General features: G+C 29.7%; 1 protein-coding gene and 1 pseudogene across 3 annotated transcripts in view; one reads left to right on the plus strand and one right to left on the minus strand.

Moving 5' to 3' along the window:
• The first annotated feature begins 2,561 nt into the window (after positions 1–2,561).
• Positions 2,562–2,680, plus strand: LOC111743157 (annotated as a pseudogene).
• Positions 2,681–7,746: 5,066 nt separating this feature from the next.
• HGF (hepatocyte growth factor) overlaps positions 7,747–20,064 on the minus strand; it is a 66,588-nt gene continuing 54,270 nt past the window's right edge. For all 3 annotated transcript variants that reach the window (XM_011365229.1, XM_011365228.2, XM_011365227.2), the window contains exons 12-18: positions 16,461–16,499; positions 15,197–15,293; positions 12,589–12,663; positions 11,580–11,726; positions 10,949–11,055; positions 10,678–10,823; positions 7,747–8,022 (exon numbers count right to left, since the gene is read on the minus strand). In XM_011365229.1, the coding sequence (XP_011363531.1) occupies positions 7,846–8,022; positions 10,678–10,823; positions 10,949–11,055; positions 11,580–11,726; positions 12,589–12,663; positions 15,197–15,293; positions 16,461–16,499 (788 nt within the window). In that variant the 3' untranslated portion in view covers positions 7,747–7,845. The remainder of the gene's footprint in view (positions 8,023–10,677; positions 10,824–10,948; positions 11,056–11,579; positions 11,727–12,588; positions 12,664–15,196; positions 15,294–16,460; positions 16,500–20,064) is intronic.

Consider the following 20,064-nt stretch of genomic DNA (forward strand, 5'->3'; position numbering starts at 1 on the left):
ACATATATTCAGAAGATAAACATTATGTGGTGTTTCTATGGATGTGGAAAGGGAGACACAAAATAGGTAAAAAGTGATTTTTTGAATTGTGGTTCAAGCAAACCAGATTGATATGTCTTTTATTGAGAAGACTGAGGGAATGGGGGATTAGTATTTAGTTTTGAATACATTCAGTTTGAATGCTGAGAGTACATCCAAACAGCGATGTCAAATGGACAGTTGACCTTTTTTGCCTTTGTACCTCCACTTGGTGTTTCAGTTCTTTCTCACTGAGTTTCCTTGCTGAAGTTCCAGCCAAGTTCACCTGTGAGTTTGGCTGTGGAAAGATGCCAAAACAAGGGCATTATTATATTTAGAGAGCAGCATTAATACTGAGGAAACTTTATTTCTTCCTCTCACTTTGGGTCACAGGTAAGATTTAATTGAGGAAGGAAGCAAGTAAAAAAGGAATGGCAAAGTTGAAAAAATAAAAATGGGACATTGTGAATGTAGATGATCTATATTCATACTCTGTGATTGTTAATTTTAGGATGACTTATTATATTTAGTGTTTATAAATGGATTAGAGAAATACAAATGGTTGTGACTAAGAAGGAAAGAGGCTAATAAAAAATAATGTTTTAGATCTTTTTGTTGACTTTGCTTCTGGGGATAAGTAAATACCTCCTGAAAACTTTTTACAGCTTTCCTCCAGAGTTTTTTTTCCTTTCCCTCTTCTTTATATTTTTTTTCTTTTACAAGCTTTACTTTTTCCCCCTTAGTTTCCCCACGAACTTTCTAAAGCTGGAAATTTCAGCAGTTAAGGGGCTATTGTGGAAGCTAGTAGATTGGAAAAAAATAAGGCTATTTTGTCCCTTTTCTTCAGCTTTAGGTGGCAAAATAGTATCACTTTCATATTTTGGTGTTATAATTTTGCTCTTATATTAACGATATGATATGAGAGGTCAAGCAGATGGTACACATATGTCAGGAAAAGTATGCTTCAACTCCTAAGTGTCTAAGTGTTACTCAAATTAAGTATAAAGAAAACCAAGTAAAAAAGAAAACCTGGGAAAATTTGGCAAAAGAAAAGATTGCTGGGAGATGTTTTCGTAGAGACAAAAAAATTATTGTAGGTTATAAAAGACAATACAAATCTCAAACTATGTAGTTAACACTCCCTCACATTCAGAAAATATGTAAATTATATTTTCTTAGACTGCATTTAGAACTCTAAAGCTAAAGGCGTAAATATTGTCTCCATAATTTTAAGAGGGTTCTGTAGTATAGTTTGAAGAATTTGCCATACCATGCTCCCTCATGGAGCTTCAAAATACACATGAACATCCAAGAAGGTCCTTGACAATTCTGTAGCAAAGTGACCTATATAAAGCATCTCAGCATCTTTAAAATGTATTCAAGCCCTGAACATTTTGCTTTTCTCAGCACAGCTTTAAGTATCCTACAGAATGGTGTTCCACAAGAGACCAGTTTGGTAAAGCTTACCTAAGTCATTAAAGAACTATTTCCTATTTTAAGAAGTGTCCATAGTAAGAGAGTTTTATGAGTTTTCTTATTTATGTATGTATTCTGTAGCTTCAGAATTATGACGTTCTACCAGGTACCTAAACTACCTGACTTAAATTTTCCCCCAAATTCTTATTCTTAATCAGAAGGATCTGAGAATTTCCTCTCATGATGACTCAGAACAACCAAAGAAAGATATTAAATTATACTTGCTCCTTCTCTTCTCTAAGATCCTTAATCGCTTTTATCATTCCATAGTGTCAACTTTCCACTTACTAAATTATTATTTTTATTTTATAGGATATAAAGTTTTTATTTTAGAGTATAGTAATATATTTTAAACTATCATTGCATTTGGATTTTAACCATCTAAAAATCAGAGGTCTGAAAACTAGATGATATCTTTGTAACCTTTTAAAAAATGTTTTTAAAAAAATTTATCTGCCCTTTCTCCATTTCTTTACGTTACCCAAGTTGATTTCTTTGACTTAAGAAAACTCATCAAGTGAAAACTTTTTGCTAATTGAGTAACAATATTGTGAAACTTCTAAATGCACAGCAGATGGCATATCTGCACATTAGTAATGAGTGTACTATTGTTGACTCGTAATATTTTTTGCAATAATTGATATGGTATTTTCCCCCTCGATGTTATGACATCAACACTTCATGCAAGAAACTCAGATGAAAAATGTTCACTAACGTAATCGAAAATGTATTAGCTTGTATAAAGTAAATATTTGTATCCACCAGAAAACTAAAATCTAGTTTTCCATTTTTATTTTAAATAATCACATTTACAAATATAAATGTATAAACTCTTTAAAGTTAATTTCTCTTTTTTCCAGCTGCATACTCTAGTGTATGAAATACAATAAACCACTTAAAAATAGTCCTTCTATTTTTATTTGAAAATACAAAATACTATTTGTGCGTGTTTGAAAAATATATTCAAATATAAAACCCTTAAATTCTTAACTATTAATGAGAGTTGTGCAATTTTTACAAAAATTACAAATCTAGGTTATACTGGTACACCTTCAAAAAGATGATGGATCTACGGCCATGCTACCCTGAATGTGCCCGATCTTGTCTGATCTTGGAAGCTAAGCAGGATCGAGTGTGGTTAGTACTTGGATGGGAGACCACCTAAAAATTCCAGATGCTGTAGGCATTAAAAAAAAAAAAAGATGATGGACTATAAAATATTAGTAATTATGATACATAAAATATAAAAATTATAACATATAATATATAAAATATATAAAAATTATAAAAGATAAAGTAAATTATAAAATTCATAATTATAAAATATATAAAATTATAAAGTATAGTGTTAAGCACTGTGAAAAATAAAGGATATATAAATATTGATAACAAGATGTTGCTGATGTCTCCAAGGAGCTCAAACTGGGTGGAGGTAGATTGTGTATTAAATACAAAGCAAAACAGAATAAAACAAAACACATCTCATGCAGTCAAAGGCAGACTATTATAACAAGTAAAAAGAAAGCTTCAGCAAAGACAGCAGGAGGCCGAAGAAATGATGATTTCTAGATAAGGATGCTGAGTAAGGATTCACAACGGAAATTACATGACATTTGAAGGTTCTGAGGAGTTAAAGAAAAACCTAATGTTCACAGAGACTGTTTGAATGCAGGCATGAAGTTCAAATGTGAAGTCACGTTCAAAATGATGAAACTAAATCAATAAATGTTCAGGAGTATTTAGTTGGGAGAGATGAGGGTCTAAAGTTATCCTGGAGTTAGTTAACATGTTAGATTGATAGGTTTAGTTTGTTTGATGTTGTTGTTTATTTTTTTAAAGCATAAATCTACCTATAAATAATCTATAATCTCACACTTCTTTTGAATTATATAAAATAAAAGTAAAAGTATTTTTCTTTGTCCTGTATTTTCTGTCTTGCTTAAATGTGCTTTAGGTAATAACATATTCTTCGTAGTACTATAAACTTTGTCCAAATTACTATAAATATTATTTTTACCTTAAAGTTACTTTTAAATTTCAGCTTTCCTATAAACAACACATGCAATTGAGCTGTTTGTAAATGTAAGGGGAACAGGAAAAATATACATTGTCTAGAATAAGACTTCCAAAAAGAATAGAGTAAGACTTTCAATTTGATACATGGAAGGATTGTAATTTTGTGAAGTGGTACAGAAAGCACTCTCAGGATTGTATAGATTAAGAATGGTGCCTGTGTAGGAAAACGACAAAATAGAACAACAATAAAATTCCTGGACTAAAATATTGAGGAAATGAAAACTAAGATGATTCTATTCAGGACACTGAGAGATGGTGACTAATTAAAGCATTACAATTTGTAAGACTAAATAAATAAACTATATTCAGAAACTAACAAAAATATTGTCCAAGTTTTACTTATCAGATCCCAGATGTTTACATTGCTTGCTCTCTCACTTCATTGAGAACTCTGCTCAGAGGCCATTTCTTAAAGAAATTTCCTTGGACTATTCATCTTAAAATAGCAAAATATAGGTTTAGAATAAAATGGAGTTCTAGAAGAGAGGAAAAAAGTCAAAATTTAGAGAAATCAAAAGTATATATCTTTGAAATATTCTTACTGACACCAGAAATTAAAAAGTACATATATTCTGCTTGGACTATAATCATTAAGAAGATCAGATATTTTATCATAGGCTCTAGAATTAGATACATTAATCATCTCTTGAGGTAAGTATCTATGGCAGAAAAAGTAGAAGAGCAACCCTTTGGGGGAAGAGGTAGTATAACATAACTTGAAATAATCAATGGTATTACCGAGCTCTTTTTGGTTTGATCAATTGATAATTAGTTCTTCCAATCTTGCTTCTAATTTGAATTAAATGAGTCCATTTCTTTTATATTTTATTCTGAATTTAATGCATATTTTGAAGATATACTCCAAATTGATTAATTAATTCATTCATAATTACTTTTGCAATATATAGTGATATGGTAAAGAAATTTAGGTGATCATTCATGACAATATTTTGTATATGTTAGCAAATTACATCATAGTACCATTCTAGCAAATATGAAGAATGATTAATTATATTTCACAGTGAGATAAATTGTGTATAGAGCTTGATGGTTTACTGAAGACTATTGATATTGCCATGGACAGATGTTAGAATAAAATAATAATTTTTCTCTTAGTTCTATAAACAGGTAATATGACATTTTTTGCAACAAAGCACATGTTATTTCTGTCAATAAGATCATAGTTGTTTTCAGTATTAACCCCTATAGCCGATTCAAATGCATACATTTATAAAATTATAATAAGAGAGGGGGGACATTTTGGTAAAATATTTTATTATTATTAATAATAATAATATAATCATGGTTATAAAAATAACAACTTTATAAACTACAGACACTTTATATACAAGTCATAACCACAGTGTTCCCTTTTTGGGTAAGCATCCCGCTGTACCACTCAATAGGCAGCTTATCAATTTCCTATTTATGCACAACACATATAGTCATAATATCCACAGTATTCCATTTTTAATTTCCTGAAGACAGAAATTTTCTGTGCAAATGGAAATGAACCTACTTAAAATTACACTGTCAAGATTTATAAGGCCTAAAGAATTTTAATATTTTTATTAGTAGTAAATTCTTAGTTCAAAAGTCAGTTGAACATTGAAAGATAACTTATTTTTGAACTTCATTGTGAAAATTAATTTATTCACACAAAGACTATGTCTTTTTATTCAAATTAATTTTATTTTTCAAATGAGTTCATCTATAAATATGGGATATAACTGTTTGAAAGTAATCAATTTTTTGACCTCAGTAAATCAAATTTTTTAGAATGAGAGCTTATTAAAATTCTTTACCTCATAATCTCTATATTGCAAAACCAGTATTTCTTTAAAAAAAATATTTCAAAACAACAAGAAAATGCCTGACAGCAATTTCTCACTTCTTGACATTATTTTTTTTTTCAAGAGAATGTTGTGGCTATAACATTCACTTTGTATAGTACCATTGGTACCAACAAGAAATATTCACAGGAATAAGTGAAATACAATTTTGCTATCACGTATCATTATTGTTATTTTTCTTGCCTTCCAGTGTCTCTCATTTCCCATAGTGAAACACTTAGCAAGCAAGAGCCTGTTAACATAGAGATTGATTCAACATAGACCATTTTACCGAGGACCTGCCCACAGCAAATAGGTAAAAGTCATTACATATTTTACAATAAAATTAAAGAAGTATACAAAAGGATTATCATCTCTTCTGCACTGCAGAGGCATTATGACAAGTATTTTAATTTTACATCACTATTCCTGGTAGACATAAGAAAATGTCCACAATCATAACAACATATAACCATATTCAAACAGCCAAAACAAAAATAGCAATGAAAACTTATAATTAGAAAAAATACTTTTGTCCATGATTCAAAATGAAATAGATTTTTGGATAAACCAGATTTTTTATTTTTTGTAGTTTATTAAGAAAAGAATGCCCAGGAAATAGTATCTTTTGCCAGAGAAAAAGACATGATTATACCCTGTCCTACCACCTAAAATAACATGAATCTTGTTCATCTTGCTTTCATTGTCAAATCCACACATCTCCGCCTATAACAAACTTCCCAGAGGGAAAACTGCTTTGTACACCATGTCTGGTCATTTATTAGGGATGTTGTTTTTACCTTTTAATACAATCCTCGCCTTAGCAAAAATCATTCAAGAAAAACAAGTTAACGGGAATATTGGTTTTAAATCACTCAAATAATTATTTTTAAAGATCTTTGTACAGGAAGATTTTGTAAAAACTCAGAAGCTATCCTATTACTCTTTGTTATCTTATTTCTTAACAAATACGTGCTTTTTAGCTAATTATGACAAATACAGTAATAAATATAATTTGCTATTATCACATAGAATACAAACTTTGAATGAATATTTCCCATGGCATTAGAAAAGATTTAGGTAAAATAAAGTAAGATAAAATGAAGATATCTTGATTAAGTATCTCATTCAGCTGATTCAACTCTACTTTAAAAAATATAATTGAATAGATTTTAGACAAGCCATTTTCTTTCATTTTCTATTTTTTCTTTACTTGAGTAAAGTTTTATTAGGTTAAAAGACTTCTAGGTTCAGAAAAGTATTTTGACCTTTTTCTTCAATATGTACTTTAATGCATAATTTGATAAAGTTATTTGCAGATCTTTGGAGATGTGAAAATATTCCGTGAAATAATTTTAAAAAATTAAAGATGGTGATCTAGAAGCCAATCACAGCAACAAGTCTTAGAGTTAACTTACTTAAATATATTTAGAGACCAAAACATTTTTAATATTCAATTACACAGTTATCTAAGAATTTAAAAAAATACTTTAGGAAAATAGATAGAAAAATATCTTGCGTAAAAAAAAAGTGACCCTAAATTTGGAGGAAAGAAATAATGCTAATACACATATTACCCTCTTCTCTTTAAAAATTAGAAACCGCATAATACAACTAGGATGGTAAATATATGTAACCACCTAGATTAGGTGTTATTTAACTTAATGGATCATGAACACACCTTAAAGACCAACCAAAAGAGGTAATCTGAAGATTATATAAGAAGGATGAGCTAGTCAATTCTATGTTGCACCTTTCCTTAATATTTCTACTGCTCTTTAAAAAAAATTTTTTTTTTCTTAAGGAAAAACTATAAGTACACAATTTCAGAATATTTAAGGGTTATATTGGATACACCATGATTTGAACTCTAGTGTAGGCACATATGTACTCAGGCATGTGTATATGGGTACATGTTTTTGTAAAAAGTATGTGTACCAGTATTACAGGATACACAGTAATGAGAACCAAATAAAATATAATGTATGGCATATGAAAGGTAATATAATTTAATATCGAGTTATATTTTAAGGAAACAAGGTATAAATTTCTTTTGTGAGGTTAAAATAATGTTGAACATATGGTTTATTCATTATTAAGAAACTCACTTTGGAAAGCAGCGTAGAGAGATTAATTGATCTTTTTCTATTAAATCTTTTATCATCCAGCAATTATACCTTTGCATTTTTTTAATCCATTCAAGTATCTTCAGGAGATATGTTACTACACTTGCATGTACCTTAATTCACTTAAACATTTACAAAATAACACTGACAAACAAAACAACAGAAAACATCCATAAATATTAATGAGTATCTTAACAAACATGACACTCAAGTAGTTGTCTTAGGATTGTTTTAAGTGACACTTTAATTCCACGTTCTCTGAATCTTCATGTAAAAGAGAGTTGTATTGATGGAAGCTTCAGACACAGTTACATCAGCTATGACTGTGGTACCTTATATGTTAATATAATTTTGTGTATCCATTTTGCATAATATGCTACTCGGACAAAAATACCAGGACGGTTTGGAATGGCACATCCACGACCAGGAACAATGACACCAAGAACCATTCTCATTTTATGCTGTTCACAAACAAGTGGGCCACCATAGTCTCCCTAGGAAGAGGACATGTAACAATAACAACAAGAAAGTATTATTTTAGAAATAAAAATTAATAATCAATTAAAACTTTCTATATAGATTTGTATCTCAAAGGTACATATATAAAAAAACGAGAGATAATAACCGCAACTGAAATATGAAGACATAAAATTGATGTACTAGGCCATTTGTTATCTTTCTATTGAATTAGTCAAGTAAGACTGAGATAAGTATAAAAATTCAAAGTGTTCTATGATGTATAGTATTCATTTTAGAATAACATATTTTCCAAAATATTCACTCATCTTTTAAAGTAGGTTTTGCCTTTGTTGAATGCATACTAACATATAACTACTAATAGCTTAAATAGCAGGTAGATTTTATATTTATTTTGATTTTCTTCTGATGTTCAAAATATCTTCAGTATAGAAAATTTAGACAATGTAGAAAAATGCAAGTGCAAAAGCCACTTGTAATAATATAGTTTTAATGATTAAACAGCCTAAAGCTTTTTTTCCTTCCTCCAATCCTGTCCTTAAAATGATTTTAACAAGTGAAATAAACTTGTAATTAATAAAATAATATTATTTACAATCTATAAATTGCTTTTTTAGATATAAAGAAGGAATGTTTCTGCATTTACTGTTGGTATTAATAGTTAATATAGTTATATTTATATTTTATACCCCCCATTGTGGAAATCAGCCTATGATTCTTTGGCAATTTCTGTATGGCAACCCTGTTGTATCATCAGATATAGAAATGTGATAGGTAGATAAAAGATGAATAGATTGATTGATTTATGTATATTTTTACATACATATAGAATTATACATATTGTATATAATCATTACAACTGTGCTGCATCACTTTCGTGCACCATATAGTCTCCTCAGATAGTGATGACTGGCTTTTGACATCCTTGTATAAAGAAAGGTATTTGAGACTCTCTTAATTTTCCCACAGCAGTGATGTGATGAGATAAAACTAAACTACCGCAAAATATAGTTCTGTAATACAAGTGAGAAGAAGAGAGCTACCAACATTCTATGATGGGGAAAATTAAGGCAAGGGTAAAGCAGAAGATAAAACAGTAAAGAAAAATAGCTATTCTAAGAGACTTCATATAAACTATGCCACATGAATTAATAAATTTGATTTTTATAAAGAAGCACCAGTGATTACTAATATGATCTCTTCACAGCAATTCACTTTGGGAAACTTGCACTAACTGTGATGTTATTGCTATTATACAAACATTTGGAAGATTTCTTTTTTACGTGTTTAGATTTCAATGGTTTTAGTGATTTTATTACTCTGTTTTAAATATCCGTGATGTTAAAAAAACATTCTAGAGGATACATGTATTTTTGAGAAGTGGCGAAATCAATTTGAAGTCAAGTCTTGTGCACATGAATAAAAAAACAAATATGTGATAAAGTGATAAATACTACAATATTAAAGTTAAGAATCTAAGAATGTATAGATGATAAACCAAATTACAGGCTATTCCTGAAGAGCAGTTGTCAATGCATTTTTAGTAATTGCAGTAGGGTTGGATAAGTGCATAAGCTTCCTAAATCATCTTGAAGATTAGGTCTAGCTCAAAACTTCATGTTTATAGGGCTCCTAGGGTAAGGAAGGAAGCAAAGATGGAAGGAAGGGAGGGAGGAAAAGAAGTCTTTCTCCTTACAGATTTTCACTTGTTATAATGAACATAGTGATACTGACTTACCGGAGAAACACCAAATTTAAAAGTGATTATAAACACATATCTGTTTCTAACGATATCATTTTTGAGAAGTTCTGAAAAAAAATCTTTACCTTAGTAAACATTTTCTTTTCAAGAATAAATCTCTGAGCAATATAAATAACACAAGCATTTCAATGCATATTTATGCTCCATCCTTAGGGCATTTCTTACATGTCTCTATTATTGAACTCGTCCTATGCTTTGCTACACATAATATTCTACAATTCTACAGCTCACCAGCTTGAAGAGCGTGTCTCTTAAATTCAAAATACATCTAAAATAACAGTTTAACAGCTTGTCTATGTAAAACGGGGATAGGAACACTGCCAAGTTGAAAGAACAGTTGCCTAACAAATGACAGTGTCCAAGCTCTTATAGTCATAGACTTTGACCTTTGGTTTTTTAAAATAGAATTTGTTAACACATATAGACACTGGCTTAAACAAAAATACATTTAAATATTTAAAACTAGGCATGTATTTCTTAATAAAATTATTAATGTGATTTATTTAGGGAGAATTTGGGAAGATCATATAAATTTAGAAAAACAGTAGAACAATGCAAGCTATTATATCAAACTCGGATACTTTTAATTAGGACAGCTTTCCTTTAGAGCTCTGGTTGTATTAATTTGTTTATTATTTATTTATTTGTTTACTTTTATTTATTTATTTATAGAAACAAATGTTATCATAGTTTGTTACTAATGAAACATGAACTGTGTCACTGTTTAGTTAAAAGAAATGTACAAGGATAATACAGGGTTATCTTCCCCAATTCCTCTCTCTTAGAACATGTTGATGTACAATAATTTTTATTTGAGAAAAAATTGACAAAAAATAAACATGAGAAACTATGTTATTCATTATATCCTCCTTATTAAAAACTAAAACCAAACCAAAAACTCCCTTTTTACCTCGCATGGTCCTGTTACAATATTTTCAGCTCCAGCACATATTTCAGACTCATTCAGAGTCACCTTCCCTTGATGATATTGGCTGCATTTCTCATTCCCCATAATATAGAGATGTGCTACTCGTAATAGACCATCAGAGTTGATCACTAGAATAGTGTAAAAAAAAATGCAGTCAACAAGCAAAGCATAAGGTGAGAAAAATAGGAAACAGATGCAAATTTGTTTTATAAAATAAATATGATATTGCCTCATCCTTTTAAAAATAGCTTACATCCAGTGTAGCCCCAGCCATAAACACTGCAAGTGGTTTTTTCAGGAATTGTGCACCCATAATTAGGTAAATCAATTGTACTAACAAAATCATCCAGGACAGCAGGTCTGAAAAGAGAAAATATAATGGTAGTACTCTTGATTGCCTTCAACACAAAATTAATATATTAAAATGTAGTGTTAATATTTAATATGATATTTAGAGAGAATAAACAGTCATGTTTCTTAAAAATGAAGAAAAGGAAATGTCTAATATATAATGTAGAAATCTGTGGGTGGTAGAGAAATAAGTTATTTGCTAATATTTAAAAATAAAGTTCTTGCTATTTTTTAAAATCATTATTTTACCTGTTAAAGTTATTAAATAATTAACTGTTCAGGAAGCTTTGGTTTTAGAGCAGGCTGATCAGACTGTTGGTCCAACTTCATTTATTCATTTTTGAAATTTTTGAAAATGCTTCCATGTGTGTATATGCACACGGAGATATATACATATATAAACACATATACAATGTGGCATATGCTTTTATAATAAATCTACAAGAGAGAGAAAGAATAGCTGCATAGCTGAAGAAAAAGCTTCAACAATTCCAGTCTAGGTTAAAAATACAAAACCTTCTACAGGAACTAACCTAGCAAGCTTCAGTAATACCAGATCTGATCCTTCAGGCCCATACACCAACTGAGAAACATTTAGAACCTGTCTGCGTTTCTCATCTCCTCTTCCATGGACATCATGGATTCCAAGCCAAGCTTCATAATCTTTCAAGTCTTTGTTTCTAAGTAAAAAATTAAAATGTAAAATGTAATTTTAAATTGCATAATGTTATTTTTATATATTGTTATTGTTGTTTATAAGGACAGATATATTATTTAAATTTAAAATTTTATTCAAAATATAATAAAGAGCTACACATTTATTATGCAAAATTCTGACTGCTATAAGCACATATAATCAGGAAGAACTAGAAATTGCTAAAAATCTAAATAGCTATTTCAAAAACTTTTGATTATGCCTGCCAGAGAGTAAGTTATATGTGAAAAATATTAGGTAAAGCACGTCACATGAATTACAATATTCCTGTAAATTTTTCTTTTTATCTCAGCTGTGTATATATTTGGTTTCTTAAATGAGGTTACAGATCTATACTACCAATCAGAGTGATCTTAATGAGAATAAGGTAGCAAGCTTACAAATGTTGCCTCCATATGTTTTCTTTAGGCTAATTTTCATTATAAATATTTCCCAAGATGATTCTGAGGCTGGCTCTACATAAAAAAAGTATGAGTGAAGATTGAAAGAAACTTTTTGATAATTCAGAAAAATAATTTCTTTCTAGAAGTATAGAGTGCAAGTAAGAGGTTGGGGTAAAAATTATTTACACAATCCTAGCAGATTTCCCCCCCAAATGAGAGTAATGCCAATTGTAGAAAGAGATGAATAGAAGAAGTAGTACCCAGTAAGTAAATATCAATTAAATCAAAGAAAGTTTTGTTAGCTAAACATAAAAAAGAAATTAGTTTGTTCACCCTAAGCTGGTGAATAGCAAATGAATACACATTCTAAGCCTCAAAGCTAAGTGGAAGCTACACACAGTTTTAAATGCTCAAAACAAATAATTAGTTTCAGAAACACTTTACCGAGAAGGGAAACACTGTCTTGCAGTAAGAATCCAACTTTCTTTTATCAATGATCCTCCGCAGATATGTTTATTTCTGTGAGAAAGAGGAAAGAGAAACAAGTAACATCTGTGCAGGAAGATTGCCTGCCAATTAATGCAAAACCTATGGCTACATTTGTTAAAAATAAGAACAATTGAGAGAAAAATGTAGAAATTAACCCAAACAAAATAAAATGAATAATCTTTTTATAAGAAAGATATTTAGTTATTATAGCATTAGCACTTTCTTTCATAACGTGATTACAACTTTATAAAATCAACTTTGTGTTTGTATAAGGAGCCCTGTCATTACACACTAAGATCCATGCCTTGTGAGAGAAAGTATGTGCTACAAGTATGGGATAACGAGAATGAACAAAAACATGAACAACAAAAACAATGTAGACCTATTTTAAGTTCAGTGTTTGATTATGAATAATGCAAATTTGACTTTTTATTTAAACTCTAAAAAAAATGTGGTGGTAGCAATATATAAAATTAGCACTCCTTCCCTTCCATTACAATTATTTAGTTCTAATATGTTAATTTAGAACATGACTGAGTTTCAGTAAATTTGTTCGTTCAGCTTAAGACCAGCAATATATTATTTTATTTATAAAATTAAAACGATTTTGCAAGACATACCATCTAGGAAATTGTTAAATATTTGTAGAGAATAATAAATTCTAGTACATTTATTTGATGATATTTAAAATCTGTAAACCCATTATTTTTGGCAGAGAAATGAAAAAAGTACAACTTTCCACAATTGACATTTCCAACTAGTACAGATGTTCAGCGCTTGAGAGAGTAATAGAAGAGGATTCCCAGACTAAGACCACAGTTATTTATGGCCTGTACCACACAGGAGGATAAGAGTATATATATTGAGTTTTAATTTCTGTTCCTCCAAGTATGTGTTTTGGAAGAATAACTAAACAGCTGTTGTTACTAAGAACTTGGATTTAAAAGGAAAACTATCTTTTTTTTTGTAAAAGTTTATAGTACTCTGATCTGATGAAAAACAGTTTCACCTGCTTCTCCATAGAGACCTCCAAAAGAGTGTCCTTGTATATTTTCTTGTTGATAATAATAAATTCAGAAGTGCATACCTCTTTTTTTTTTTTCTGGAGTTATGAGATTTGCAAAGAATCACTAATTAATTCAGAGCTGTGAATCCTTGAAACATTTTCTATAATAAAGAAAATGAAACATTCCCCCAAATTTTACAGCCTTCATTAAACCTTCATGTTGCACAATTAGTTTTAATATTCTGGTGAGTTTCAGAATTCTATTTCAGTACTACATACCTAGGACAGCTACTCTACAATTATCAACATACATATTTTTAAAATTTGATGATTTACTCCTAGAAAGAAAGACACACTAAAAAATAAATTTAGGTCATCTTCTACCTGATATTTATCAAAGGATATAAATTCTATGTTTGCTCAGAATTGGCTTATTCATAAAAGAACTTCAGTTTCAAGTATCTCTATTCTACTTTAATATCATTGTGATTTAATTGTTATAAAAGATATACTTTCTTCTACTCTAGAAGGCTAGAGGTAAAGGAACAGGGAGGGTTTTCCAAAACAGGAGACATTCGAATTGATATTTGAAGAACGAGAAGGTATAAGATCTTTCAGGCATAAAATATAGAGGAAGACAACTACAACATGCAGTGGGAACAACAGCACATAGGCTTGGAAGAAAAAACATATGATGTCTTGAAAACAAGGAAAAATGCAGCTAGAATTCAGGCATGTTTTTGTGTATGTTACATTTTGAAGTTCCAATAGAGATAGATATTGACAAAAATATTTTAACATTTTATTACCAAAGGGTGTAATATATGTGGCATACAGAAAATGTTTAAGATCAGATTTTGTTATCTCCCATTTTCAATATTAAATTTGTATAACATAATTACTAAACTAAGTTTTTGTATAACAATATATTTTGCAGTTATTTTACATAGAACATGTCACTGATTCTAAAGAGCACTGAGAAATATAAATGTCGTGATTTTTTTTTACCCACACTGAATATTCCAATAGCAACACAATGTAACTATCAATATTGTTTGTTAGTATTTTTAATTATAACATTCTATAATTTCAATCATTGCTATTTTTCATTAGTATGACAATAAAAAAGTCAAAAATTATAAATGAATATAAAATTTCTGATATGATTATGCATAAGCATGTTAGAAAATGAAGTTAAAATATCCTAGTTTGAGAAATTAATAACATACGCATTATAACTTGTATGGTTATATCACAGTATAAGTAAATTCTCTTTGTCGTTGTCTTTTGCTTAATCAGAACTAAGTGTCACTTGTAAGACAATGCCTACACGTATGGGAACTTTGTAAACATTTAAAAAGTCACTATCTCTGGAGGCACAATTGCAAAATCTAGGGCTGTTTGGCAAGCAGAAAGTCATCAGCCCCCCTTATGTCCCCTCATATTGGGTGCCTATGCGGTGGGTACGACCTTCATGACCACACATGACCATACTGCTGGGAATGTGCCTTTTGCAAATAAGCCAAATACATATGATTTGTGTCTGTTAATAATTACCTGTATTTCAAACTAACCATCCATCCTACATTTGTTCGTGTTGGAATTCCATTTACAACTCGCAATTGTTTTGTTTTGGCGCAAGATATTACAGGATCTAAAAAGAGGACCAAACATAACATTTTGACAAAACATTTTGAAATACTATGCCTTGCGGCTTTCTTAAATGCAATCGTAACTAGAGAAATGTAACTACTGTAATTGTGTCAGAAGAATATTTTTTGGGGAAAAAAGTAAGTATTAGGACTACTAGGCCAAATTAAGTCCAACGTGTTTGCAATTCTCATGTAAGCAGATGAGTAACACAGAAAAACTAATCACCTCAAGGTCTACAGTATTGCCATGGTAGTGACAGGGGCTTTGCTCGCTCAGCACTGAGTACAAGTCCTTCAAATCTAATACTAATTGTATTTCCCTCACCAACCTCAATATAAAATGAAACAATGTTATTTGTAATGGTTATTTCTAAATGTCAATGCAAATCAATAGCCTAACTGGAAAAAAAAATTGTTAAGTGAGAATGCAGAGCCATTTTGAAACAGGTTACCAGTATTATATTTATTGAAATTGTATCTAAATGACATAATTACTAAGTCCCAATCCTGATATCCAAATGACATAGTACAGAATTTATAAAGTAAACTTTTCCTGACCCTCCTCTGTGTTCCTCGCCTTATCCTTTCTACTCCTGTCCGTCATCTACAATAGATTTCCAATAACTTCTTCAGCTTGAGATAAAGCAGGTGATTACTTGAGTAACTTCCTCTAGCCCAAGAAATATGTGAAAATTAAAAATAAGCAGCAGCTCTCAACAGATTTTCTTAAATTGAGTATCAACTGAACCTCTCAAATTGTGTCATCTTTTGCCTAGGAGGGTGTGCAAAGAGCTTTAAAGATAGAGCAAGATAGACACTGCATAACTTTCCAAACTTCTGGTTTCACTCCTTCTGACTTTTGCATCTTTATTTAATTTAAAAGATAGTGAAGGTCCATATATACATTTTGCCCCAAATTAGAAGCAATATAAATGCCTTTCATATATAACATGTTATATTTTCTGATAGAGAATTGAATTTTGATAAATTTAGTATGCGGTTCCCTTTGTAACCTCTTTATAGGACATAGAAAAAATTTTTAATAAAATAGATTAATTTATTTATATGATGGAAGTTAATATAGTGATATTTTCCTATGAAGAAAATAATGACATAATTTCTGGCACACAGAGACTCAAATATACTATATATTTTGAAATATTACTTACGGTCTAAATTGACTATTGTAGGTGTGGTATCACCTTCACCTGTAAAAATAAGTATATACATAATTCATATATATATATTTCTGTTATACAGAACTAAAACTATATATTGAAATTCAAATAGCCATAAATCGGATAGTTTACTAAATTCTTGACATTTTATTCAAAGATAAAATGTATAGTACTCTTTTGAGAAATTATATATCACTTTTACTGTTCAATATTGAAGGTGCATGCCTACTGGTATCAGGTGATGTGAGGAAAGCCCTGTTCTATGACTGTAGAGGCTCTCTATTGGCATCAAGGAGTTGCCTCATTCTACCAAGATACTCAACATCATACACAAGGATCATTTCATTGAATGGCAACAGTGGTTTATTATTGCTTGCTTGGGCCATTCACACAGATAAACTATGTTATTTTACTATAATTGGCCCATTTACAATTTTTCTGAAAACTACTTTTTTAAAAATATGGTTGAAAATAACTGAAACTTCACATGCTTCAGGAAACTTTAAAAATTCTAGAAGATAAAAATCATCATTAATGAAAAAGAGGAATAACAATATAATTTTGTTAGAATATTTCAAAGATTGTTTTTTTCCAGATGGTAGTTTAAAAAAAGGTATGGAAAAAAGACAACACCAGAAACTGAAAATTAATCCTAACTAAAACCTCATAACTTATTCCTTTTTCATAACCTCCCAACTGGGGTTTAAATGCTACACAGAGAAAGGCTTGGAAGATGCTAGGATTTGAAAATACTTAAGCAGTAAAAAATGAGGCACAAAGGCATTTCCTGGAGTTTAATGTCTGACTGCTCAGAATTGATAGCAGAGTTTAGTCAGGCACTGTTTAGACCCAGCTGGTTGTTAATCCCTGGAAATGCCCTGAGCTCAAATAAACCAGCAACAAAACAATAATGGCATATGAATTCCTTTGTAATAGATGCAATTTTGATTGTTATTTATGGAAAATCTCATATATGATATAGAGATTTTACTTAAGTTCATTTACCAATAAAGTATTTAGTTCATTATTGTACCTTACTAAAATATTTAACCTTTAAAAAATATATAGATATTATAAATTGTGGGCTTTAATAATTAATGAATGATGAATATGTTATTGGTATTAATATTAATAATACTTGAGAATATATACATATAGATATATACTTGAGAATACATACATATACACATATAGAGCTTCTTCTAACCTAATATTTCTCACACTTTATAATCAGCTGAAATACCACTTAAAATCAGATTTCTGGAGATTCTGGGTTGAAAGCTAAATTACTAATTTTTCATAAGCATTCCGAGTTCTACTGTACACTTTGAGTACATTCTTAAAAACTGCTCTCTAGGTCTTTTCCATTTTCCACTATTCTCATTTTTCCTTTTACTTCTGCCCCACTAACTCCCCCACAGTACTCAAATCTGAAATATACATATATATATATATATATATGTATATATATGATACAATCTTGTTTTGTATTGATTCAACTTAAAATCGAAGAAAGAAAACATGTCAATGGTAAAAAGTTATATCTATGTGAGAGTAGTTAAATGTGTGCGTGTGTGTTTATATGTCCTCAGAATCAAATACGAACTCTTGCTGAAAACAAAAGAAATTTTTTAACATATTCTTGTTAAATTTTTGGCTCAAGTTCAAAACTCTATGAACACATATTTCTCCAGGCAGACATCTATATTCTCATCCTCATTACATAGTTTAATATTATTATATATTTATTAAATGATTATATTTGCAATTATTTACATAAATTTTTCCTCTCTATATTGAAAACTATTTGAAGATAAGAAACATTGTTTACATTGTTGAACACCTAACATGTTCATAGGGCTTTGCACACAATAGCAGCTCAATTTAAAATTGTTAATAAATGAATAAATAATGAGACAGATGTAACTTGCCCAAGGCACTATAGTGATAGAGCTAGAATTCTTAGCCAGTAAGTCAAAGTTGAAGCTCTTAACCACTATACTCTCAGTAGTTAAAACAGGATTTTTCTAAGATTTTTCTAAGAGTATGTACAATTATAGACAAAGATTATAGTCATTTCCACAGTTTTATTTTTGCATATTTGATAATCCCACGAATGTATGTTAAATATTATTTTGTAATCATTTGTTTTGATAATCCCAAGAATATATGTTAAATATTATTTTGTAATCATTTGTTTAAAAGGAATAAAAACCTTTAAATGTTTTGTAATACAAATATACAGTGCAAAAATGATTTATACAGCCTCTGTAGTTAAATAAATAAGAACTCAAACCTTCTAAAGATAAATTTTATTAGCCTTTCGCCAGAGAGAAAATGTAAATAAATCCTGGCTATACATATTATTTAAAGAAATGACACTGTAAAAATATTTATTGAAATTAATGTTCAGAATACATTGAAATACAAATGAGTTATCTGCAATAGTATTTAATCAAATGCTAGAACACCTAAAAGTCTTTCAATAGCACATTACAATTTTTAGTTTTAAAATGTTGTTTGAAAATATATTTTGAAAACTTTTAAATTATTAGAGTCCTGTGTCAGTTAGGTTTATAATTCAAAGCACAGTTTCCTGAGATTCTATGGGAGCGTTTTACTCTATCTGCTAAAATTAAACTGTTCTGATTTTTACAAATCTAGAATTATGTAGAGAGAGAATTAGAATGTGTTTTAAAAGCCAGATCATTGACTTTTTCTCCTTTTTCCTAGAGCACTGTATATTCTATTAGCCATTATTATTCTTAATCATAGAAATTTAGCTAAAAAGTCCCATAAAGTAAAACTAATATTAAAGAAAAAGATCCTTTAAGCATTAAAAAAAATGTATGTGCCAGAGAGGTAGGCTTGTTTGCTTGTTTGTTTTAGTGTTAAAACTTGAAAGACAGCTTCTGTGGAACATTTTCAGGACCAATGAAACCGTAATATGGGAAAAGTAGAACACCAGAGAAACAGTAAGTAATTTGAAAGGCTATGATTATAGCTGATGAAATAAAATAGAATAATATAAAATAGTATTTCTTTGTAAACGTAACATGTTTATTTATTATTTTAGAGAATTTCTTTATTAAAAATACATTGGGAAGTTCCAAGTCTTAATTACTGATATACATGATAAAATTATATTTAAGAAGTTTTTCTTTTTATGCTAAAATTTCATAAAACGTGACCACTGTTTCCACTTAAGGTAAGAAATTATTTCTTTAATTTGACATACAATAAAGAAAAATATAAACTTGTGTTTGTATTTTATGTTTTAAAGCAGATATTATTTCTTCAATCTAATCTCTTTTTAAAGTATTTTTGCTGCTGTTTTCAAGGTACCTGCTATGGCTCATCTCACAAGAAAAACATTCTTACAACATACTCTTTCTGAACTTATAAAAGTATGTTCTTTAAACAAGAAGGTAGTTTAACATAGTGTTTAAACGTGTTCGTATAAACAGAACTTTGAGATATGTAGTGTAGTAAAATGGATCCGTGCTACTGACACAGCCTTATATTGAGGCTTTTCACTCAATATTATATTAAGGATATATTCCCATCTCAATATATATTACTCTACATCAGTGGA

This window comes from Pteropus vampyrus, unplaced genomic scaffold (genome assembly GCF_000151845.1).
Source record: "Pteropus vampyrus isolate Shadow unplaced genomic scaffold, Pvam_2.0 Scaffold107, whole genome shotgun sequence".
Lineage (NCBI taxonomy): Eukaryota > Metazoa > Chordata > Mammalia > Chiroptera > Pteropodidae > Pteropus > Pteropus vampyrus.